At 49.0% G+C, this 25,801-nt stretch overlaps 1 protein-coding gene across 1 annotated transcript; it reads left to right on the forward strand.

Annotated features, from left to right (window-relative positions):
- Positions 1–8,053: 8,053 nt before the first annotated feature.
- On the forward strand, positions 8,054–14,274 carry KRT3 (keratin 3). Its single transcript, XM_053557912.1, has 9 exons — positions 8,054–8,762; positions 10,049–10,269; positions 11,054–11,114; positions 11,462–11,557; positions 11,860–12,024; positions 12,434–12,559; positions 12,862–13,082; positions 13,446–13,480; positions 13,946–14,274. The coding sequence occupies exons 1-9, from the start codon at positions 8,127–8,129 to the stop codon at positions 14,233–14,235; spliced, it is 1,851 nt and encodes a 616-aa protein (XP_053413887.1). The 5' UTR covers positions 8,054–8,126; the 3' UTR covers positions 14,236–14,274.
- The last annotated feature ends 11,527 nt before the right edge of the window (positions 14,275–25,801 follow it).

Raw genomic sequence — 25,801 nt, forward strand, 5'->3', positions numbered from 1 at the left:
ATTGTTGCCCATGGTTTTCTGGTTGACTTTAGGTCAAAGTAAGATTGTTCAGCATCTGCAGTTTTTTTACTTTGAGTGTTATGTATTTTTTTTTTTTTTTGAGATAAGGTCTTGCTCTGTCATCTAGGCTAAATTGCAGTGGCATCATCATAGCTCACTGCAGCCTCAAACTCCTGGGCTCAAGTGATCCTCTTGTTTTAGCCTCCTGAGTAGCTGGAACTATAGGCAATACTACCACGCCCTGCTAATTTTTCTATTTTTTTATGGAGATGGGGTCCCACTCTTGCTCAGGTTGGTCTCAAGCTCCTGACTCAAGCAATCCACCTGCTTTGGCCTCGCAGAATGTTAGAATGACAGGCATGAGCCACCGTACCTGGCTAAGTGTTGTGTATTGGATCCTCAAAAATTTAGGAAAAGGTAGATGAGAAGCTAGATAGGGGTTTTGGAGAAAGGGTTTGGATTATTTGCCATTCACCCATCCACATATCTATGGGTCACCTATTCATCCGCCCATTTTACCCATCTATCTATCCACATATCCATACATCCACCCCACATCCATCCACTATCCACCCATCAACTTATTCCTCCATCTATTCATTCATTCATCATCGACCCACCCACTCATGTATTCATATACAATAGACCACTGAACTAGAAATTCTTTAAGGGAGGGACCATGACTTTATTCATCTCAATATTCCAGGGCCACTGTGCTTGCTATAGTGCAGCTATTTAACAAATGTTGACTGACTGAATGAAAAGATATTTACTGAGTGTTTAGCCTGTGCTAGGCAATGGGGACCTATTATTTAAATAAGAGTTAGACTCTGCTTTCAAGGCATTTTCAATAGACATGATAATGCCCTTGGGAGTTATAAGGACAGGCTATGGCAGTTCAGAGGAGGGTGAAATTATTTCTCGTCTCGGGTGAGGGGGTTGGCAATCATAGGAGGCAGGAGGTGGCATTTAAGCAAGCTCTTGAAGGACAGGTAGATGCTAAAGGAAGTCTTTCTTCCAGAAGTCTCCTCAGAGTGGCTCTAAGCCTTTGGCTCTCCCTGATGTTCTGTCTCCCTTAGGCCGCCTCAGGCTGGAGTTTGAGGACACTCTCTGTGCGGTGTCCTGTGAGGCTGCAGCATTTACCCGTCAGCCCAGAATGTCCCAGACCTCCTTCTGGGATTTCTCCACCTCTGAAAGCAGTGAGGGGAGTTGCTCCAGCCTGACATACATTGTTGAGCACCTAGGCAGGGCCACAGGGATATAAATCTTATTGCAGTGTGGTCCTTGCCCTTGACGAGGGTGATTTAATGTGAATATGATGCTGAGTATGGGGAGTGCAGACATGTTCAATACAGACTTCCACACTTGCAGGAGAGTGTTAAGAGCTGTGGTATATGTAAGCGCCAAAGCTCTGGAAGCACAGGGGAGAAGCATTTCCTTTTGCTAGGGATTCAAGGAAGGCTGCCTGGAGGAGGTGACACCTCTGATGCCAGCAGGTCAAAGGGGCATGGACTTGGAATTGGGGTGAGGGGTGTAGAGAAGAAGAGTGTTCTAGGCAGCAGGAATCCTAGAGTGAAGGCAGGGAAGTATGGCTCAGTACAGTATGTGCGTGAGCCCTAACCAGCTTGGCCTCCCTAAGCCGAGGGCAAGGAGTGGTGGGAGAGGGCTCTGGAGATCCTCCTGTCTCAGCCTCACAGGTGGGTCAGAACTGGCTCTGGAGGATTGTGGTTTGACCCATTGCCCAGTCTGTTTGGTCTGGGCTTTGTGTTCTAAGACTTTTAGACAAGCTCAGAATAAGGCGTGTCTGAGAGAACAAGCTCAGAGAGAGATGAGGAGGGAACTCTCGGGCCACATGCTTGGGTGGCTTTGAGGCTTGTGGTGTGCTTTGGACTCCTGTCTGGGAACCACCACACAGGTGCCTCACTCCCCTTCCATGCAGTTGTGATGCTCAGCCTTGTCACCACGCTGCTGCTCTTCCCTCTGGTTTCCTCAGAGGGCGTATTTCCAGGGACTAAGGGGTCCCTGTCATTTCTCTCTCTTCTGGCGGAATTGTCTCTCATCCCCACAGCGGTTCATTCCTTTGATATTTGTTGAGTGCCTTCCATATGCCAGGGGCTATGAATTGCTATTTCTAAGTCTCCTTAAATTACTTACAGTGTCCCATGGTCACCTTCTTTCCTCCTATGATTATACCCTTTGCTTTATGTCCAATGGGATTCCCTCAAGTTTTTCACTGGAGGGAGATCCATGCTGTTTAAATTATTGCATGGAGAAATAAATGTAAATTTCTTCTTCCCCAGGTTAAACAATTACTGAATGGGGAGATTTCTCCACCTCCCCTTTATCTTTTGTTTCAAACGAACTATTTAATAACTTTCTAGGATATTTTGGGGATTCTCCTGGTGAGGACAAGGATGTGATTTCTGCTTTGTACAAGTCTCTGGTTTGAGGAGGCACGACCCACAAACATGATTCAGCACACACACAAATGGACAGTTCTTACCATGCAGAGGAATCTTACATGAATACAGGCTTACTCAGGGCAAATCCTACCCCCCCCCCACCCAGTTTTATTAAGTGCTTTGTGGTTGCTGTTTCTTTGGTTTATTCTTTTTTAATTTTTTCTTTTGAGACAGAGTCTTGCCCAGGTTAGAGAGCAGCGGCATGGTCATAGCTCACAGTAAACTCAGACTCCTGGACTCAAGTGATTCTCCTGCCTCAGCCTCCCAGTAGCTGGGATTACAGGTGTGTGCCACCACGTCCTGATAATTTTTCTATTTTTTTATACAGATGAGAGTTTCTCTCTTGCTCAGGCTAGTCTTGAACTCCTGACCTCAAGTGATTCCCCAACCCAATTCCTGCCTCTACCTCCCACAGTGCTAGGATTACAGGCATGAGCAGCTTATTTTGAAGGCAGAAAAGTGTGTTATTAAAAGTAGATGGTGAGGAAGGTGGAGTGGGTCCCACCCTGTTCCCCCTTGGCCTCTACAGTCTCTGTGCTACAGAGCAGCCAGACGGATCCTTTAAAAAGTCAGCTCAAGTCTCATCTTGGCTTAAACCCTTTAATGTTTGCCCTCTTCCAGTAAAAGCCAGCCTGTTTAGTGGCCATGCGATCTGTCTCCAAACACCACAGACCTGTCTCAGTTACCTCTCTCCCTCTGCTTCAGCCCTAGTGCCCCTTGCTGTTCCTTGAATATTTCCCCCTTTCCTGCCTTAGGGCCTTTGCACCTGCCTGGGACACCTTCCCCGTCGGCCTGCCTTACTCCCTGACTGCACTCAGAGATGCTCCGAGGCCCACTTGGAGGGCTCCCTACGGAACAGCGCCCTGCCAGGCCTACCTCGCTTTTCCTGCATCACTGCTCTCAGCGTCTTCACTGCCTGATACACTATGCGTTTATTTCTTTATTGTCTGTCTCTGTTCCCTACTGGCGTGTACGCTTTACAAGAGCTTCCTTTATTGTCCACTATTGCATTCTTGGTGCCTAAGACAGTGCTTGGTAAACAGTAAAGTCTCAGGCTCAGCGCCTGTGGCTCAAGCGGCTAAGGTGCCAGCCACATACACCTGAGCTGGCAGGTTCGAATCCAGCCCGGGCCAGCCAAACAACAACGACAAGTATAACCAAAAAAAAAAAAAATAGCCTGACGTTGTGGCGGGTGCCTGTTAGTCCCAGCTACTTGGGAGGCAGAGGCAAGAGAATCGCTTGAGCCCAGGAGTTTGAGGTTGCTGTGAGCTGTGAAGCCATGGCACTCTACCCAGGGCGACAGCTTGAGGCTCTGTCTCAAAAAAAAAAAAAAAAAATAAAAAAACAAAAAACAACCCTCCCTCCCCCTCCCAAACCCAATAAGGTCTCAGCAAGTACTCACCACATGAATAGATAGAGGCAGGGAAAATTGACCAGGGGCACTTGGTTTGTTGCAGAAACAGTTAATTCGTTGCTTTAACCTGAATTTTTTTCCAGAGCGACAGGACATGCCCTATTCTCATGTTAGGACAGAAGCCCATCCCAAAGTGACACAAAATGACAAGTACAAAATAATAACCAGTGTTTTCCAAGGGTTAGCTATATCTGGACACCCTTCTTAGGGTTTACCATATATTATTTAATTCAATTCTCACAAAAACAATGGATGATCAGTCTGTCCTTAGTTCCATTTTACAGACAAGAAAACAGGTTTGGAGGGATTTAATAACTTGCCTGTGTTTGATTGTACAGTATGTAAGAAGGAAGCTGGGAATCAAACCCAGCACTGCCCAGTCTGTCAGCCGAAGTTTGTGACCAGAGGCTGAGGGCCCCTTTGAGGGTTGCTATTGGGTCAGTACCGCAAGGTTCTGAGGAGTTACACATACGCCAGGGTCTGTAGACTGAATGAACAGCATATCTTTACATGCACGTATATGTGATTATAAAATGCATTTTTACTTAAAAGTATTGCTTGGGCGGTGCTTGTGGCTCGGTGGGTAGGACACTGGCCCCATATACCCAGGGTGGTGGGTTCAGACCCGGCCCTGGCCAAACTGCAACAAAAAAAATAGTCAGGCGTTGTGGTGGGCGCCTGTAGTCCCAGCTACTCGGGAGGCTGAGGCAAGAGAATCGCCTAAGCCCAAGAGCTGGAGGTTGCTGTGAGCTGTGATGCCACAGGACTCTACCGAGGGTAACAAAAAAACAATAATAACAACAAAAAAGTATTGCTGAATTCATAGTAAAAATGTGTGTTCTGAAAGGATACTAAAAGTGGAAATTTTGACATGTCTGAAGGTCGTATAATTTTTTTTGTGTTCAAAGGGGTCTTCTGACCCAGAGAGGTGTGGGCGCCATGCAGTGATGGACAGGTGAGTGAGGCCACTGCCAGCCCCAACCTCACTGACCCCATGAGGAGAAGTCAGGCCCCCACTGGACGGAGCAGAGACTTTAAAGTTAGATCCATAAGGACCTTCCTTGGTCAGGGTGGTGCCTTGCTGGCCTGGGCAAGTTGGGAGATTTGATGAATTATCTTTTTTTTTTTTGTAGAGACAGAGTCTCACTTTATGGCCCTCGGTAGAGTGCCGTGGCCTCACACAGCTCACAGCAACCTCCAACTCCTGGGCTTAAGCGATTCTCCTGCCTCAGCCTCCTGAGTAGCTGGGACTACAGGCGCCCGCCACAACGCCCGGCTATTTTTTGGTTGCAGTTTGGCCAGGGCTGAGTTTGAACCCGTCACCCTCCGTATATGGGGCCGGTGCCCTACTGACTGAGCCACAGGCGCCACCTTGATGAATTATCTTGCATGGGCATCCTGAAGAGTAGGAGAGGCCAGGTGGCGTCTGCCCTGAGGAGGGGAGGGGGCTGGAGAGCGTCCTGGCTGCAGCACCCTGCGAGGTGATGATTTTACACATTGCAATCTAGTGACTCACTCTTTTCTCCAGGGAGGAAGTACTTAGGATATTGAGTTAATAACTTCAGATAATCCAGGTATTGTGGGTGAGCACAAGCCAACTCTGTTTTCTCAAAATATTTATCAGGTCTTCCAGATTCAGAGGGCTGGGCCCAGTCATTAAGAATCACAGCCCAGCTATGGCTACACTGCCCTGGGGCTGATCCATCCTCCCTGCCTTCACTCTCTTCACTCGTGACTCCCGTCAAAATTGGTAGCCTGGCCCTGTAATGTATGCCCCAGTCTTTGTTTTGTTCCCCGTCCCCTCTAGTACCAAGTCACGTCTTCTTTGCTACCCTGACCCCCAGGATAAGTGTACATTATGCCCTTTTCCCCACTCTTTACCATCTGTTGGAGAGGTCTCAGAGCTAGGACTAGCTGATGACAGCGGTGGTTGTGACTTTGCTTCTCAAGTTAATTCTTTCAAAGGAACAACCAGCACGGTCCAGAATCAGTGGGCTCTGACAATGGCTGGGATCGGATCTCCCATGCTGGAGGCACTAAGGTACCTGGTTCACCATGGGCTTAAGCATTCCTACAGTGCCATTGCCCTGGACTTGAGCCTCCACATCTGGCCATGCAGCAGCCTCACTTCCGTCTGGCATCAGGCAGGCCCTCCATGCTGCCTTCTTAAATATTAAAAGAAAAAATACAGCCTAATTCTTGTGATGGGTTTCATTCATCCTGCTATGTTCCTGTGCAATCCAGAGGGGCTGAGATCATTGATCATCTCTAACAGATAATGATGTTGAAACACAGAGAATTTCAAAAGCCTTGGTCATGGCTAGTTGCGGGGAGGATCTGGTCCAGCCCTGGGTTTGGGACAGAAGAGGAGAGGGGTCTGTGCGGCCACCCTCGGGGTCTGGGTTGACTTCACATCCTGTTCAGCCTTAGACAGCAGCTATTGGAAGACCAGGGATGTAAGTCAGAAATGCTGGAGAGGGGATCCTAACGATGGAAAGGGCAACTTCAACTTGATTCTGTGATTCTACATTTTTTTCTATTGGGGAGGAAGTGATGCTTATTTTGTATGTACATTTTTCTAAATCTAAACACCAAATTTGAGAAGTCTGTATACTCTTTGTTTTAAAATAATCTCAAATTAGCTTGGGGTCTACACCACATGTAATAGGAGTTGAACAGCTTCAACCAGTTTTGTCTGATTGTAATCTAGTATAAGGGCTTTGTTAATTCATTAATAATTGATTGATTGACATTCATTTAACCAACCAACCAACCTTTTGAACACCTATTATTGGCAGAGCACTGTGTTCTTTGTCCAAGGGATCCAGGACACCAATGAGACTGTGAGCTCCTGGGAAGTTTGAGACTTTATCCTGGGGAAGGGGCCGAGATGTTGCATAGCCTGGGGGTAACATATGGAAGAGAGAAGGACAAAATGGGAGAACCAAGCCATGGAAGAATTTCACTTCCTTTCCTCTTTGGCCACCCTCACACCCAACGAGTGTTGGAGAAGTTTCTGTTCCTTCCTCCTTTTCCCCAACTCTGAGGAGCCTCCTACCAAGGCCACATGGGCTATACCCTTGACTGGGTCTAATGTGCAGCAGAAAGAACAGAAAAGACCTGCCCTCATTTGGCAGGCACCAGAGTTATATGGATGATTTCCTCTTGGACAAAACAAGCGCAGTGCTTGAGTGTCTGAAAAACACCAGGCTGACAGGTTCTCAGGCTTTTGGGGTCAGACAAGTAGACATGTTCAGCGGTGCCAGACCGGGCCTCCTGGGCTGGGGAAAGGCTCTCGGGAGCACACCCCTCACCAAAGAATGGTCCCATACGGGTCCCTATGGCTGGGCCATAGGGCAAGGCCCCTGGCCCATGACTGGGTCTCCAGGGCCTTGCACAGTGCCTGGCATATGGTGGGTAATGTGTAAATATATGGTGAATTTGATGTTGAGTTGATGTTTGAGTTTCTTGTTCCCTGAGACTTGGTCTAACACCAGGTAAATGTCAAAATGTGGTGAGCAAGAAAGGAAACCACAGAGAAGCCATGAGATGGGTAATTGTGTATAGTTTCTCTGGGAAGCTTTCAGAACAAATACATATTTGGCATGTTGGATTTTGCCAATGTCTGATCAACATGTATAGGTGTTAACTTTACTTTTTCTCAGAAGGTGGTCGTATACCAAAAAGCCACTGGCTCCTGAACTAAAAGCTTGGCATAGAGTGAGACCCCAGAGGGCAGATGTGTGACAGTTCTAGACTTCGTTTCCAGAAATGGGGAAGGAGGGACCACCACTTCATCCCCAAGGCTGGCCCAGGGCTGCGTCTTTTCCAGAGTGAGGCACAGCTCTGGCAGGGCCTGGGGGCAGCTGATAGGCAGAGAGATGGCTGCTGGGCACCTAGGGCAGGCCAGCAAGCCTCCAAGGTCTGTCAGACAGAGCTAGGAGGTGGCCATGCCTAAGCATGGGGCAACGTCAGGCACTACCCCACCAGGTGAGCTGCCACCCTAGCTCTTTTACCATTTCAGATTATTTTCAAGGTGTGTTTGATAGCCTGGAACTAATGTATTGCCTTAGAGGCAAACCCAACCCATGAATATTTGGGATTAATTAGCTCTCCTTCGTTAGAGCCCAACAACCTCCTCAAGTGTATATAAAGGGATTCATTTTGCAGTCTTCAGTTCCCATCCCTCTGCCTCTGGCTCTCAGTGGCCCACCTTGTCTCATGCTTTTCTCTTCACCAAGCTCCTCCCCATGAACAGACAAGCCAGCAAGACATCTGGTGGTGGGAGCCAGGGCTTCTCCGGCTGCTCTGCCGTGGTCTCCGGCAGCAGCAGGATGAGCTGTGTGGCTCGCTCCGGGGGAGCCGGTGGAGGGGCCTGTGGGCTCCGCAGTGGAGCGGGTGGCTTTGGCAGTCGCAGCCTCTACAACCTGGGAGGCAACAAGAGCATCTCTATCAGTGTGGCAGGTGGTGGCTCCCGGGCTGGTGGCTTTGGTGGAGGGCGGAGCAGCTGTGGCTTTGGAGGTGGTTATGGAAGTGGCTTTGGGGGAAGTTATGGAGGTGGCCTTGGTGGTGGCAGAGGAGTGGGAAGTGGCTTTGGCAGAGCTGGTGGGTTTGGTGGAGCTGGTGGGCTTGGCGGAGCTGGTGGGTTTGGTGGAGCTAGTGGGTTTGGTGGGCTTGGTGGCCTTGGTGGGTTTGGTGGGCTTAGTGGGCCTGGTGGGCTTGGTGGGCCTGGCAGCTTCCCGGGGGGAATCCAGGAAGTGACTGTCAACCAGAGCCTCCTGCAGCCTCTGAACGTGGAGATTGACCCCCAGATTGGGCAAGTAAAGGCCCAGGAGCGGGAGCAGATCAAGACCCTCAACAACAAGTTTGCCTCCTTCATCGACAAGGTAATGAAGCTCTGATTGGGCTCCCATTCCTCAGCTGGGGACTTTGAATTTGACCTTTGGACACAGTGTTTTAATGTGTTCTGGATGGTTAGATGGCTGGGTGTCAGGCAGAGCTCTAGGGTGCTGAGAAGTTTATCCACATGGGTAAGTGAGAAGAATTGTGAAAAGAAAATGGTCCCCTGTCTGGACCCAAACACACCTGAACATTCATGTTTCCTACCAGTTGTCTTATTCAGGCTTGGGCTGGCAGAGCTGGCAGCCCAAGGCAAGGGTCATGGCCATTGGTAAGAATGGATCTTTCCAAACATGAGCTGTCCTCTGAGGCTTTCTGGGAGGCCCTTTTCCACATGTCGCTGTGCCATGCAAGTGAAGCTGAGGCTCTGGAGAAGGGATTAAGGAGGCATAAGTAGGACATTACTCCCAAGGAGCTGTGGAGAAGTGGGAAACTTACTTTGTACCCTCAGTCAACCTCATCAGGAAGAGAAGGGTGAGCTTCTGCAGACCAGGACAGCTGGCACAGGGCTGCCTCTCCTCCAGGCTCAAACGAGGTGTTGTCCTGCTGACTATGGCATGTCAGCTAGTGTCATTTCCCAGTGAGTCATAGTTTTTGAAGGGCAGGAGTGTCAGTGAAGTCTTAGGTGGAAATGATGCTCTTGAGGTTCATGTACGTTTTTTTTTTGTTTTTGAGACACAGTCTTACTCTGTAGCTCTGAGTAGAGTGCTATGGCATCAGCCTAGCTCAGCAACCTCATCAAACTCCTGGGCTCAAGCAATCTTCTTGTCTAAGTCCCCTGAGTAGCTGGGACTACAGATGCCCACCACAATGCCCAGCTAGTTTTCTTATTTTTAGTAGAGATGGGATCTCACTCTTGCTCAGGCTGGTCTCAAACTTGTGAGCTCAGACAATCCACTTGCTTGGGCCTCCCAGAGCGCTAGGATTCATGTACATTTTAGCAGAATGCACTGTAGTTTTTGATCTTGGAATAGAGTCATGCAGTTCTTGGGAGCAGGAAGGGGTCATCTTTATAATTCCCTTGCTTCCAGTTTCCTCTGCCCTTCTCGCCTTCCTTGATAACTTTCCAAACCGTGCTGCATCTTTAGTGTCCTGACTGGTCAATCATCTGGCCATAATCTCCCTAGTCATAGTACGAACCTCTCTTTGCCTCCTTTCTGGGCCTTTGTGCTGGAGGACCATGGGATACAGACACCCAGTCCTACCTGAGCTAAGGCCCTCCTCTCCTCTGCTATGAGTGCTGCCCGATGTCGCTTTCCCCTATGCATGGCAGGTGCGGTTCCTGGAGCAACAGAACAAAGTCCTAGAGACCAAGTGGAACCTGCTCCAACAGCAGGGCACAAATTCCATCACAGGCACCAACAATCTTGAGCCTCTCTTTGAGAACCACATCAACTACCTGCGGAGCTATGTGGACAACATCCTCAGGGAGAGAGGGCGTCTGGACTCAGAGCTGAGGAACATGCAGGAGGTGGTGGAGGACTTCAAGAAGAAGTGGGTGACAGGGCAGGAGTCGGGTGATGCTGTGGGCCATCCTGTCTCAGAGCCCCAGTCCTTTCTGCATTCCTCTTGACTGCTGGGCAGTGGTGTCACCTGGCCTGTTCCACTCTCCTTACCTTTGTGGAGGACAGCTTGGTCCATTAGTTTCCCTCTTGCCTTTCTTCTCCAAGCATAGCCCTTTACGAATAAAACAGTGGAGAAGGAGGGATGAGTTTGGAGCTGGGGAAGCCAGGTTGGGGAAGATCCTGGTTCTCGGATCAGAAAGATTCTGAGTCAACTCGTGGTACCACAACCAACCAGTAGCTTCACCAGCGACTCAAGGGTTTTCCAGGATGTAGAACTTTCAGCACTAAAACCAGGATGGTTTGCCTAGGCAAATTGGGTGGTTGGTTCCCCTAATAGGGAGGTAGTAAAGAGGCTGTGTTCATCTAAGGCAGTGGTTCTCAACCTTCCTAATGCTGCAACCCTTTAATACAGTTCCTCATGTTGTGGTGACCCTCAACCATAAAATTATTTTCGTTGCTACTTCATAACTGTAATTTTGCTACTGTTATGAATTGTAATGTAAATATCTGAAATGCAGGATGGTCTTAGGGGACCCTGTGAAAGGGTCGTTCGACCTCCAAAGGGGTCATGACCCACAGGTTGAGAACCACTGATCTAAGGGCAGCAGGATAGATGAAGGGAAGGAAGACATGAACTTTCAGGGTTTCTGGGAATAGTGGTATTTACAGCTACCTCAAAACCAAACTTGGCTACTTCTTTTCTACTCTGACAGATATGAGGATGAAATCAATAAATGGACAGCTGCTGAGAATGAATTTGTGACCCTGAAGAAGGTAAGGGCTGTGTGTGAGGTTTCTGGGCTAGTAGCTTCAGGTTTCTGGCTGGGTTGGGGGAATCTCCGTATTCCACTGCCACAGAGATGCCGAGTGCAGGCCTTTGGAGCAGTAAACAGAAGCCAGGTGTATCTAAATATGGAAGATCTCTAAAAGAGTCAGTTTACTGGTCTTTAGCTTTTGGGTGGGATTAAACTTAAACCATCCCAATGAAATCAAATTGCCCCTTCACCTGTAGACTAGTCCTAGACAAGTACCAGAACAGCACTGGTCCTCCCTGTCTCTCTCGGTGCAGTTTGTTGTTTGATCTTTCGAGGAATAAGGCCTCTGTGCTCCTGTCTTCTCAGGATGTGGATGCTGCATATATAAACAAGGTGGAGCTTCAGGCCAAGGTCGATGGCCTGATGGATGAGATCGACTTCTTGAGGACCCTTTATGATGCGGTGAGGATGTTACCTATAAAGAGGTGAGGTGGGGTGAGAGGTTTCCAGATTTGAGGCTGAGACATTTTGACATCTAGGCTCCAGAAGGCTGTCTAGGATGAGCCTAGACATGAGGCCCCTTGAAGGGATCCCGTAGGATGGGCTGCAGACCAAGAGTTCTCCGAGTGGCTGGACCAGGGTGGGGCAGATGTACACTAGAGCTAAGAGTCAGTGAGTGAAACCATTCATTGCGGGTCTTTCCAGGCCTCTATGTGCTTGCTGCAGATCCCTTGAAAGTGAATAGGCCCCCTCTGTGCCGGCAGGAGCTGTCCCAGCTACAGAGCCATGTCAGTGACACGTCTGTGGTGCTGTCCATGGACAACAACCGTTTCCTGGACCTGGACAGCATCATAGCTGACGTCCGTGCCCAGTACGAGGACATTGCCCAGAGGAGCAAGGCTGAGGCCGAGGCCCTGTACCAGACCAAGGTGGGTGCTGGACATCTTTCAGAGTAGCCGTGAGACATTTCGGAGGCTATGGCCTGTGGGATAGCTGGGTGACGTGTTCCCAGCAGTCACTGGGTGAGCTCCTCTTGGTTCTACCCTCTAGAGACATCTCTCTAACAGGTGTTCTGCTGCAGAAAGTCTTCCCCCCTGGGCAGAGGTGGTGGGACAGAATCTACCTTGCTCAAGGACTGCAGGGTGGGAAAATCTTCTACCACAACAAGCCAGATGTTCTCTTCCCTGATGCCTTGGAAATGTCTCTGCTGAAACACAATTCAGTATCATTTTAGCAAATGCTCACTGACTTTCTCCAAGTTTGGCGGGTGATGTTGGGGTTATATTAGTGAGTCAGGTGGAGCTGCAGCAGCACCACGTTCTCCCTTCTGTTTTCCAGTTGGGAGAGCTGCAGACCACGGCCGGCAGACACGGGGATGACCTGAGGAGCACCAAGAGCGAGATCATGGAGCTCAACAGGATGATGCAGAGGCTGCAGGCAGAGATTGAGAACATCAAGAAGCAGGTGGGAGGGCCACAGGTGCAGGTGCCTGGGCTAACTGGCGAGGGTGGGGGCTAGGACCTCAGGACTCCTAGCCTGGAATGGACTTCTGAAAGTTAACTCAGGCAGCATCAGCTTCCAGAGAGTTCAAACATCAAGCCAGTCTAGATGGCTGGCTAATCCATGAGGCAATATCTCTATGAATAGAGATGAGATGGTGGGGCTAAGGGAGGGGAGATGTTACGTGATTTTAAGATGAATTCATTGTAAGACGCAGAGGGCCTGGGATCCTCTTACTGGACTTATCCCTCTACTTTCTGCCCCAGAATGCCAACCTGCAGACGGCCATTGCGGAAGCTGAGCAGCATGGGGAGGTGGCTCTCAAAGACGCCAATGCCAAGCTTCAAGAGCTGCAGGCTGCCCTCCAGCAGGCCAAGGACGACCTGGCCCGGCTGCTGAAGGAGTACCAGGAACTGATGAACGTCAAGCTTGCCCTGGATGTGGAGATTGCCACCTACCGCAAGCTGCTGGAGGGCGAGGAGAGCAGGTGGGCCTCCAGTCCCATCTCCCCACACTCCCTGCCCCAAAGCACACGTCAAGGGCCAGATAAGTGACCAAGTAAATGAGGATGGAGGCCGCACCTGCTATATATAGGGAAGCCCCTGTCTTCCACAGGCCTTGCAGAGAACCAGTTGTCTCTACCAGCCCACTCCCTGCACTGGTAGCCAGAGCGCCTGCACCCCCAGTGCTTGTAGGGTCTCCTTGTTCTGGCCCATAGAGGGGTGGAGAAAGCTTACTGACCTGCCAGGCTTCTGAGTTCAGTTCTGGTTGCTATTCTTCACCTTGATCCCTGGACTTGTTGGACATGTGCTTTGTGATGGCGCCATCCTTCTTTTGGTTTCTCAAACAGGATGTCTGGAGAGTGCCCGAGTGCCATCAGCATCTGTAAGTAGCCAAAGTATCCGTGACAATGACAGTTAATTCTGAAATATTTGCATTAACACAGGGATATAGCAACCAATTAAAAAATATTCCTGTGGAAGTTGGAAGGGTATTCTGAGAGTGGAGGGGCAGCAGATGGGCTTCTGCAATTGTTCTGGGTTCAGAGCACTTTTAACAGGTCTGGCCTGCCAGTGGGGAGATATCCAATAGGGAGCCCTTAACGGGAGGAGGAATTCTGAGGCTGCAAAACCTCCCCGGGTGGGGGTCATCAAGAGTTGGCGGATGTAGGAGGAACCGCTGGGTACTTCACATAACTTCACACCGTGGGCTCGAGTAAGTCATGGAGGTCATCAGGTGCAAAGCATCCTTGACCCCCACGATCCTGGGACCAGGGGATCATCAGCTAATTATGGAGCAGTGACCTGGGTGCTGGAGCGCTGATCACTGTTCTGTCCTCTCTCCCTGCAGCCGTGGTCAGCAGCAACAGCGCCACTTCGGCCTCGGCAGGTGGTTACGGCGGTGGCCTCGGCGTGGGAGGCGGCGCGGGCGGCGGCTTTGGCCTGGGCGGCGGCGGCGGGTTCGGCGGCAGCGGGGGCAGCAGCATTGGGTTCGGTGGCGCCAGCGGGTTCGGCAGCAGCCTTGGCTTTGGCTCTGGCTCCGGGGGTCGCTGTGGAGTCAGCGGCGGAGGCTTCAACTCCGGCAGCACTCGGGCCGGCAGCGCCAAGTTCTCCCAGTCCTCCCAGCGCTGCTCCAGATAAAGAGCGCACGTCAGCCCAGCGCCTCCATCCCCATCAGCAACACCCCTAGTGCTACCCCCCGTCCCCGTCTCCCAGGGGCGCTGCTCTTTGTCTCTCGAAAGCTGGGGGCCTCTTTCTCTTCCATCCAGATCCTTGGCCAAGCCCCACCATGAGAGAATTTCCGGCTCTCTTCTTTCTGGCTGTCTGGCTGTGGCCTCAGCCACCCCCTTCTTCTGCCCTGAGGTCCCCTGGGGACGGTCACACGGTTCTGATGTTTGTAACACACAGTCTCCTCTGCCCCTTCAGCCTCCCCAGTAAAGCGCGTTGTGTCTCATACCAGGCCTCTGAGTGTTCTCTCTGGGCACCACCTCTTGCACGTGGGCTCTGTGATGTACAGAGCACCTAGACTATTGTTCCTCTGAGACCAAGGCAGTTTGTCCCCACTGTCCATTGTAAGGTCTGGCTGTAGCTCAGTAGAAGGCTGAGGGGCCACTCTAGGAAGCTGTGTGGCCTCTTGGTCCTTAGGGGGGAGCTTGGGCCATGCAGAAATCTATTTTCTCTCTGTCTTCTCTCATTTGGGGGACCTAAGAGGGTCTTGGGGACAGAGTTTCTCGGTGCTTGTCCCCACTCCAGATGACATCTTAAAATCTTTTCCCCATCCAAGTACAGCTGGGAAAGTGTGAGCTGAGATCCCAGGGCAGGACGGATTTCCTGAGAGCAGCCTGTTGTAAAGTCTGATCCATGAGACACTGCAATGAAGGGTTCATGTTCGTTAAATCTTCTCTCTTTGGAGCACATATTAGACTTTCTGAGAAGTTCCGTAGCAATGAAAACCTGTTAGCTCTCTTTAATCCAGCATTTCCCCCAGAGGGCCCCCTTCCTGGGAAACAGCTATTAACAGTCCTCACAAAACACCCTGCTCGTGAGCACAGTTTGCCTGCATGCTGGGCCTCCTGATGCACAAATGTTCAGACCCCCGGCCTCTGCCCTGTACAAGAAGCCATGATAAAGGGTTAATTTGCCATGGGGATACTGTCCAGAAGGTCACAGATGGAAAGGACTCAGGAGCAAGGAGTCCAAGTTCATGTGTAAATGAGAGACTGAAGCTCAGAGGGATGGAATGACTCATTTAGGGTCGTAGGGCATGTAAAGTCCTGTGCTAGGAGTGGACCCAAGTACCCTGAGTCCAGAGCTCCTTCTGCTTCTCCACACTGTCCCTGAGGCTGCAGGGGCTGCCTTCCAGGCCACGCCATGCTGCCTGGGAACCTGAGAGAACACAGGGGCTGTGGAATAGGAATGTCTAGTCAGGCCAGGCCAGGGAAGTGGTATTTCCATCCTAGGCCGAAGCTGGATTTATTTCAGAGATGGAGAATGGCAGTTAAACAAGGAAAACTCAAAACAAGGGTATCAAAAAGATTCAGTAAGGACATCAGCTGCCAGTTCCACTGATGACCCAGGAAAGCTTTTTGAAGGAGGTAGGATTTAGTAGCTGTTGTTGCCTCATTTTTTGGCAGGAATGTGCCTTTTCTGGTTGGTTTCATTCTATGGAAAAGGGGCAGGAGACATAGGTGGGACCCAGAGGGTTGGCCCTATGGGAATATGCAGGCCAGTCATGGGGCGGCTGCACTTTGGACAAAGTCACTATTAATGAATTCCTTCCTCTACTCATTCAACCAATATTTGCTAAGTATTTATCCTCTGTTTGGCATGGGGTTAAATTTTGGAGTTGAACTGGTGAGCAAACATCGGACACTAACTCCATTCTCATTTTCATAAGGGAGCCTGAGAAAAACAAAGTAAACAAATTATGAATAAAATAATTTTAAGTTGTGATAAGTATTTGAGGAAACCAGGGGCTGAGTTGGGGGAGATGACAGGACTTGTTAATGGGTTGAATGGTGGGGGAGAGGAGGGTGGGAAGGCGTGAGGAGCAGCTCCAGGAGCTCTACTGTGGGGAAAGTGGAGCTGCTCACCAGACCATGGGCGAGATCCCTGGACCACAGCTGGGATGTGAGTGTGGATTCAGAAGGGAGTCCCGCCAGGGCTGGAGACTCACATCTAGACCTCGTCAGCACAGCAACTGTTAGGGTGATTTTCAAAGCCACAGGAAGTGATGAGTTCTTCTAGAGAAAGGGAAGACAGAGGGTCCAGCTGAGCTCCAGGTAAGCCTGGCATGTAGAGTCAGGAACAGAAGCACAACCAGGTGGAGCCTGGTCCCAGCTTTCTGGAATGCCTGAGTCTAAGAAGTCAAAGGGCTTCTGCAGTGGCTCTAAGAAAAGCCCAGAGTTTGTCTAGACTTCCTTGGGTCTCAAGTCTCACATTCAGACAGTGGCCTCTGTCTTTGCTGCTCCTCCCTGGACTCTAACCTGTGCCCACTGGACCTATTGCATCCCATGGGGTTTTATGGGGGCCCCCACAACCTAAGTTGCCCTCTAATGGTGGGGGTGGTGGGAATCCATGCACCTTCTTAAAGGAAAGCCTGGATCAGGAAAAATGGGGTGTCGGAGAGGGCTATTTCTTTGAGGTATCATTGTTCTAGAGGACTGGTCTGGATAGGTGACCTTGGTGCCAGGACCCAAGACCCATGGAGTTAACTGTGTGCTTGACTGAATATTCTCAGCCCAGCCCTGACCATTTCTTTTCTTTTCTTTTTTTGGGGGGCTTAAGTGATTCTCCTGCCTCTGCCTCCCAAGTAGCTGGGACTACAGGTGCCTGCCACAATGCTTGGCTATTTTTTGGTTATAGTTGTCATTGTTGTTTGACAGGCCTGGGCTGGATTCAAACCCACCAGCTCTGGTGTATGTGGCTGGTTCCCTAGCTGCTGAGCTACAGGCACCGAGCCAGCCCTGACCATTTCTACTCCAGGCTGAATACATCTTCCATTCCCGGGAACTGTACTTCCTTCGGAGTGTGCCTTCTCTTCTTTTTGCTTTAGTATTTACATAATTTCTTTGCGTAATTCTATCTTGATTTTCAAGTGTTGTTAAGTTGCTGGGCTTGGGTTGCTTCCTTGCACATAACTAGACTTTTCATCCTTCGAGTAGGTCATCAGAGGTTGCTGTGTTGTCACCCTTTTCCTGTCCTCTAAGGCATGCTTTTTGCCCATGGGGAGAACTCATAGTGATTGTTGAATGATGCCTCCTTGTATCCCTAGGCCTTGAGCTGGGATTTGAGGTCATTCATTAATGGTAATGAATTTATTTTCTCTCTCCTCCACATCTCTTCTTCAGGTGTGGAGTGGTATATTCACTTGTGAGGACACACAGGAACAAATTTCTACTCCCCACCCCACTTTATCTGCCTACTCTCCTCCTGTAACCATCCTCCACTGCCCATCGGAGGGACCGCCCAAACACCCTCCTGTTCTAAGAGCTTGTGGACTCACTGGTTTACACTTGGAATTAAGGAGACAGAGATGAGGTTTTAGGTTTCAGGTTATTTCCTTCTATTTCCTTCTGGGATACAGGCTATCCAGGCCGGAAGCATCAGTGGTGATGGTGACACCAACACCAAAGGCTCAGTCAAGGAATTCAAGGGACTGTTTCCCACAAGAATCTGAAAAGTATCTCAGCATCTGCCTGTGGGTAATCCAGACTTAACTGCTGCTGATAAAGTTTTGGGTAATTTTTAGGTAACCCCTTACATGATTCCTCCCTGTTCTGCCTGGAGCTGGACGAGTTTCGTTAGCCAAGCATCAGAGATCTCATCTTCCGGGATCTGGACTGTCCCATCTCTGTGCCTCCTCAGCACGTTAGCCTGGTTCATTCTCCTGCTTTTGACAAAGATCAGGACACGGACACCTTGCAGTAATTGTGGGATGACTGAGAAAAACTCACCTAAGTTCTGAAAACACTTTACATATTTTGTCTGTCTCTCACCATCTCCCTCACCAGCCCCCAGTGTGCAAAGTGCCTGGTGCACGTCCCCATTGTGCCTTGGAACAAGCTAATCACCACCAACACATCCAACCCAGGCCGAGGGCCTGAGATGAGTTAGATCTCCTAGGGAACCATTGATGGAGGTTGGTGAGAGCCATCTGATACACTCAGAATTCATGGTGACGTGACTGTGACAGCTCCATTGCCTGCTGAAGAACACAGGGGCAGGAAAGGATGGCCCTCGATGGCAATAAAGCTGTGGTTCTCAGTGGGGCCACTCTTGCCTACCCCGCCCCCCCAGAACATAGGGCAACAGCCGGTGACACTTTTAGTTGTCACAATTGGAGGAGCGCTATGGCTTCTAGAAGGTAGAGGACTGGATGCTACTGAACATCCCACCCTGCGTAGGCAGCTCAGCTCCCTCAACAAAGAAATAGGCAGCTTAGAAAGCCCGCCGTGCTGCTGCTGGGAAACCCCGCCCCAAAGCAAGAGGCTGTGTTGTTCATCCCTCTCCTTAGGAGAGGATCATTAGCTAGAGTAATATCGGTTGCAGCTGCACTGAAGAGGCTGCGAGAAGTATATTTTTTTAGAAGTTTATTTACTTATTTGTTACAGTTTCAGCACATGCCTGATTGCCACATCAGAATGGACGTTACCTGAGGGGACAGATGGATGCACATACCAGGCACATACCAGGCACTGTGACCTGTATTGAGCTAATGAGATCTTGCAAAGGGCAGACTCCTAAACGTAATTGCTATCCTGACAAATGTAACGAACCAGCGTGATTAAACAACTAACTTGTTACTGGTGCAAGTCACACACTGGGCATTTTGTGTATGTCATCTTGTTTAATCTGACAATCGCCGTAATCCCAGAGCGACATGCCTGATGTGAAGTGGCAGATGTGGCCCCAAATCCAAAGCCTACACTTGTATAAGCTCTGTGCTATGCAGCCACAAGGCTGGCTGATGTCTTCTTGGCTTCTAGGATGTCTGTCCCCTCTTGTGTTTTTGCTAAATCTGGCATGTGGTGCTAGCAACTCTGGAACTAGAAACCAAACCAAAAATCATTAACAAACAGGAGAGTCTTTTACCACTGAGAGGGTGGGCGGACCCACCTTCAACCCTGGAGCATCTGATCTCCAGCAAGAGAAGCCAGACAAGCTTGGCGCCTGTAGCACTGGCCACTGGTTATAGCACTGGCCACATACACCGAGGCCGGTGGGTTCCAACCCAGCCCGGGCCAGCTAAACAACAATGACAACTGCAACAACAACAACAAAATAGCTGGGCATTGTGGTGGGCACCTGTAGTCCCAGCTACTTGGAAGGCTGAGGCAAGAGAATTGCTTAAGCCCAAGAGTTTGAGGTTGCTGTGAGCTGTGATGCCATGGCATTCTACCGAGACTCTGTCTCAAAAAAAAAAAAAAAAGAGAAGGCAGACAGTCTAGGAAAAATACCTTGATAATGACAGGTGTTTCTCTTTGATGCCAAAGAGGAATTCATGAAGTTTAAAACTATTTTCATTAACACAAGTTGATGCTTCAAAGTGGGTCTATCCGTCACATTCTATGAGGGGGTTCTTTGAACGTTAAAGTGGGCTTTTCACTCCAGGGTGATGTAATTGGACTTGCCAAAGCCCATACAGGAAAAAAAGAGAAAGGATTCATGGCTTTATGACAGGCTTTGGAGTGGGATAGTCTCAATAAAATCCTGGCTCAGTAAACTAATTGACTTGGAGTAAGTTAATTAACCTCACAGCCTTCTCTGTAAATTTCAACCTTGCAAAGTTTTTATGACAATTAGATATGTTATTTGTAAACAGCCCAAGTTAGTGCCTTGTATATGATAGGCACTCAATCGATGTTAGCTATTGGTATATTCCTCTCACAGGTAGGCAATAAGAATAAAGATCATAAGAGGGACTTTACCTAACAATTGCAATCAGTGTAACTGGCTTATTGTACCCTCAATGAATCCCCAACAATAAAAAAAAAGGAAAAAAAAAAAGAATAAAGATCATAAATTATTTCCACTAAAACACAGCCCCAACACTTCTGGGAAGTGAGCAATAGCTTAAGAAATTTTTTCGATTGATGGGCTGCATCACTGATGAGTCCCTGCAGTGGGAAACACTTAGCCAGGCCTGGAGAATGGCTTTCATGTAACTTCCAATACAGATGCCATGATTCCTTGCAACTTGTTGCAAAAACCTTCATAGACTTCAATGTTGCATTGACCCACTGGGCTATGCTTTAGGACTCCTCCCTCCTTGTCAGCCTCCAAACTGACACCTTTGAAGAGGACTTCATACGCTGTCATCATTATCACAGATGCTCAGATAGAGAGCAAGCTTACTTTACAGCTAAAGCTTGATAAAGAAGTCAACATCTGAGTGCAACTAAACGTTTTGTTACTAAGTCTTAGCTGTTAGCAATCACGGTTTACCTCTACACTTGATTAAAATACTCTTCAACTCACCCTGAAATCTTTGTCTGGTGCTTGGTCTCCTCCCATGCTTGTCTAGGGCAGAATTCTATCTCCTTGTGCAAGGACTTTTCAACATATCCCCTTACAATCCCCACTATAAGCCTGTGAGGAAGCTGTGCTAACTCCAATTTACAGAATGGAAAACTGAGACCCAGAGGGTAAAATGACCTGCCTGAGGTCACGCTACGGGAAAGGCTGGGCCTCCCTGGTTTCCACTCCTTCAAGCTGCAAGGGAAGAGAGGGGGCGAGATGCAGTCATTTGAGTTCTGGAAAATCTAGGATGCCAAGGAAAGACTGATGGCTTTCAGAAAGAACCAATTAGACCCATAACGGGTGAGAAATATACGGTAACAGGAGAGTCAGTCTTCAGAGAGCCTGTCCAATTTCCAGTGTCCCAGTGCTCTTGTCCCTGCCTCTTTGAGCCCAGGCCTTGGTCTGCTATCAGCTTCTTTCTTCCTCCCTTTAGAGTAAGAGCTTTCTCTCCAGGTATGAGGTGAATCTCCCTGGCCGTTTGCCCTCACTCCCCTGACTGGTCTAGCTATATATTTTCATCCATCCTAGATGGTCAGTTGGGACTATAGTTGTCCCGAGTACATCCAACAGCACTTTTTTTTTTTTTAAGAGACAGGTCTCACTTTGTTGTCCTCCGTAGAGTGCTGTGATGTCCCAGCTCACAGCAACCTCTAGCTCTTGGGCTTAGGCGATTCTCGTGCTTCAGCCTCCCAAGTAGCTGGGACTACAGGTGCCCACCACAATGCCCAGCTATTTTTTTGTTGCAGTTTGGCTGGGGCTGGGTTCGAACACACCACCTTCAGTATATGGGGCTGGCGCCTTACTCACTGAGCCACAGGTGAGTGGCTTCAACCCCTAATGAATAAGGGGTTCAGACAGAAAGATTTTGTTAAGTTTGTTTGGGATGCTCTGATTAAATAAAGATAAAAAATTATTTTCTATAGGATGTCTTAGGGTTCTTATGTAACGTGAAGAGTTTTATTAAAATCCCAAGAAAGAGCCATAGACTTTTCATTTTCCAAATTTAATTTATAGACCCTCTTAGGCCACCTTGGGGGATAGAATTCTGCCCTAGAGAAGACTGGGAGGAGACCAAGATTTCGGGGTGATTTGAAGAGTATTTTAATCAAGTGTAGAGGTAAACTGTGATTGCTAACAGCTAAGACTTAGTAACAAAACGATTAGTTGTACTCAGATGTTGAATTCTTTGTCAAGCTTTAGCTGTAAAGTAAGCTTGCTCTCTATATTAATAGCAAAATACTTCTACTGCTCATTGGTTAAAGTTATTTTGGTAATGATAAGCTCTTATATCAACATGGTAAAAAGGAGAAAATGACTGTTTATTTTTTTGTTTTTGTTTTTGTTTGCTTTTGAGAACAAATTAGTGATTGTCTTGAAAATGGAGTCTGTGAACCTACAGGTTCCTTATTCTTAGCAGGTGCTGAGTGGAGAGGGATGTCTGCTCACTTTGACCTCGAGGTAATGACTACTATTTCGGGGTTCATTCTTCCACTCACGATTATATCATAGGCAACTCTTAAGTCTTCTTACTGTGCTTGAATACCAGAAGCAATTTGGTTAGAGGGAATAACTCTATTTGGTAATGATCTCACTATTTTAGATACATAGTTGGGGGAAATAAAGACCCCCCCAGTGCTCACCCACCTGGAAACCACTACACAGAATGTTCTGGCAGGTGAGGAATTAGAACTATTTGCAACAGCCAGGGCAATTAGACACTATTCTAAAAGATCTTACAGTGAGTAAGAAAAATATTGCCAAGGATGGCAACTCTGGATATTTCCAGCAGCTCCAGTCAAATCCTGAGAAGATGATCTTGACCTGCTAAATAAGGTGATGGTTTGGCAGGCTGAAGTGATGAGGATTAGGGGAACCCAACCCAAGGCTGTGCTTTTGTGATCTGTGCATAACTCTCTCCCTCACGCTTCTCTAGCACATGCCAGGGTGACAGAGAAGAGCCACATTTAGGAGGCTGCCGCCTGTAGCCTCAGCACTGGAGCCAAGGGAGGGGAAGGGAATGGGAGCTGCTGATGTTTGCTTTGGGCTCTCACCTGGGCCTTTAAGTGAGCCAGGCTCAGCTTTCTTCCAGGGAGGGCATTTGATCTTCTGTTTTTAAAGAAATTCCAAAGAATATGAGTAAAGACCTCACCAGGAAGGGCTGGCATTCGATTGACGGGTGGAGTAAATGTCTCAAGGAAGAACCTGACACAGAATCCCCTTCATGGATCGTCTATGGATAAATAATGTTGATTTAACAATCTAAACATTTATTGTTGGGCATGATGTGTTTAAATTTCAAAACAGTCTTGCAAGTTGAGTAGATGCTTCCTTTTATGAATAAGGAAAGAGACAAGTCAAGTACCTTGTCCAAGTCAGTACACAGTGAGAGGAGGACGTGGGGTTTGAGTCCAGGTCTCTTTACAGGCTTTTTATTAGACCACAGCTGCATTACTCTTGCATGTTGTTTTATAATTTTCAAAGGACTTTCACTTATAGAACATTCTATCTTGTAAGGCTCACCACAAGCCATTGAGGTAGGAAAGGATCAGGCAGATTAGAATACAGAATTAATGTGTCAGGCCATGGCCCAAGGTCACCTGCACAACTCCATCCGAGTGGACATTCTCCCTCTTTTTGGTCCCAGGACGGCTTTCTTACTCTCTACTCACATTCAGCTTCCTTTCTTCACCATTCTTCTCGGTAAGTTTCTCTGGGGTACAGAGTCACTTTGAGAACAGCCCGAGCTGAAGATGCTATTACCTTCCCCATGCCCCCACACAGAGTACCGGCAGTGGCTAAATGCACAGACCTTACCAGGTGCCAAGGGCGGCACTCAGCTCAGCTTGTTTGATGCTCCCCATGACTCCACAAAGTACCTGTTCGTAGCAGCCCTGCTTTATAGTGGATGAAACCTGACACATGAAGGTTAAGTGGCTTGGCCAAGGTCAAAGAACTAGTGAGTAGTGGAGCTAGGATCCAACCAGGTGGACAGATGCCAGACAAGCTCAGAGCAGAGAACTGAGAATCAGCTACGGACCACTCGAAATCACTCACCTCAATGTCTTTCAGGACCTTTCAGATCAATTCTCTGGTCTAGACTGGCTTGTCCAGAGCCATCCTGGAGAGACAGTCCTTACTGCCCATCTGACTGGAATTCTGGAGATACGCCAGCCACCTATTTCTTAGGGAGTGTAGAATCAGTCCCTCCTGCTCCTGTCATATGTGTGAAATATCCTATGTAGATGACAACCTGAGAAGTTGCTCTTGCTGTGTGTGGTGTGGTTGGTGTAGGGAGGTGGGTTGGCATGGGGCTGGAGGATGGTTGAGCTCTTGGAAGTGAGAGGAGTGACGCCATCGAGCGTCCCCCATCCTCCCATGCTGGCCCAGATGGAACAACCTGGTCTAGACCAGGGCTTCCTAAACTTCCTGAATCATAAGGATTACCTGGTGGGTTATTAAAAATATGAACACTCAAGCCCATTCTCTGAAGATTTTTTTTTTTTTTGTAGAGACAGAGTCTCACTTTATGGCCCTCGGTAGAGTGCCGTGGCCTCACACAGCTCACAGCAACCTCCAACTCCTGGGCTTAAGCGATTCTCTTGCCTCAGACTCCCGAGTAGCTGGGACTACAGGTGCCCACTTCTCTGAAGATTTTTGATCACAGGACCAGGTGGGAGCTGGGTCTAGGCATTCGATTCTTAGATGTTGCCCATCAGCTGGTTAATACCGGCTGTAGTGTGCTTGCCCTGTGCTCAGAGCTGGACATTCAGAACAGGCAGAACTTAAGCCCTTCCCTCAAGGAGCTCAGGACATAGATGGTAATGCTCAGTAAACAGGAAAGTGCACTTTGTGCCAGGGCCGTGATGTGAAAAGGACAGGGTGGGAAAACAGGGAAGGGTGTCTGACCCAGACGAGGCAGGAGCGCTGGGTGGACAGCCTACTTGCTAGATCAGAGTCAGGGCCCAGACACGACACATGCTCCCATCCTAAGATGAGTGGGGCCCTTGAGCTGACTCTACTACCAGTTGGAGCCCCCCTTCCTGTCCCTTCCTGCTCCTAAATCCAGAGATCACCTGCTGTCTGTCTAGGATGGAGGGTAGGGGGGTTGGTATGAGACCCCTCCCCTGCCACTTTCCCTCCTTTTCCCAAGCCTTATACTTGTTAGCTCCATATCATGAGCTTCCCTTTTCCATGGTCCAAATATGTTAGTTCCATTTTACACTTTAGTTTCTTTCCCATAAGCAGCATTTCTCAGCCCAAACTCTTGGCTTAGGGCCAGGTATGGTGGCTCACACCTGTAATCCTAGAACTCTGGGAGGCTGAGGCAGGTGGATTGCTTGAGCACAGGAATTAAAGACCAGCCTGAGCAAGAGCGAGACCTTGTCTCTACTACAAATAGAAAAAACTAGCCAGTGTTGTGGCTGGAGCCTGTAGTCCCAGTTACTTGGGAGGCTGAGGGCAGGAGGATCACTTGAACCTAGGAGTTTAGGTTGCTGTGAGCTAAGGCTGCTGTGAGTTAGGCTGACACCATGGCAATCTAGCCTGGGTGACAGAGTGAGATTCTGTCTCAACTGCCCCTGCCCCAAACCTTCCAGGTTTGCTTAGATGGAAGCCTTTGGCTGGGGCAGTGGCACAGTGGACCCTGTGGAGTCAGTGCACCTCTTACCCCTCGCCCCTACTCCAGGCTCTCTCTGACACGTTGGACACAGGTGAAATGTCACCAGAAGACAATGCCCAACAATGGGAGAAACAGGCTCAGCCAGTGCAAGAGCCTGGACACTGTGGCACCAAGGGAAGGACCCAGCCCACCTGGAAGAAGTTGTGCGGTCCTCAGCCTCTGTGTCATGTTGCTGAGTGGCTCCTAATCCCCTAGTGTCTAAAGACGATTCATCCTGCTGGATCAGGTGCTGCCTGAGTTCCCTAAGACCCTTGAGGAAATCACACAAGGACAGGGAGGAGCTCTAGCATTTTGTCAACTGAGGCAAGTTTGGGTGATTAAGCTAAGAAAGCAAAACCATTTTGGCCCAGAGGATTATCTTTGAGGTGTGCTGGGAACCAAGAAGTAACTTATTGCCTGGAAGGCAAACCAAACCCAAGATGACTCTTGACTAATTGCTCGCCTCTCCTCTGCCAAGCCAGGCTCTCTGGTATATAAAGACTAGCCTTCTCTGCCGTCCTCATCCTC

This window comes from Nycticebus coucang, chromosome 12 (assembly GCF_027406575.1).
Source record: "Nycticebus coucang isolate mNycCou1 chromosome 12, mNycCou1.pri, whole genome shotgun sequence".
Lineage (NCBI taxonomy): Eukaryota > Metazoa > Chordata > Mammalia > Primates > Lorisidae > Nycticebus > Nycticebus coucang.

Excerpts from the sequence above, each read along its gene's own strand:
- KRT3 (XM_053557912.1), top strand. The coding sequence starts at position 8,127 with ATGAACAGACAAGCCAGCAAGACATCTGGTGGTGGGAGCCAGGGCTTC. Across the intron at positions 11,115-11,461 it reads AATTTGTGACCCTGAAGAAG|GATGTGGATGCTGCATATAT; the intron begins GTAAGGGCTGTG and ends CTGTCTTCTCAG. Across the intron at positions 12,025-12,433 it reads AGGCCCTGTACCAGACCAAG|TTGGGAGAGCTGCAGACCAC; the intron begins GTGGGTGCTGGA and ends TCTGTTTTCCAG.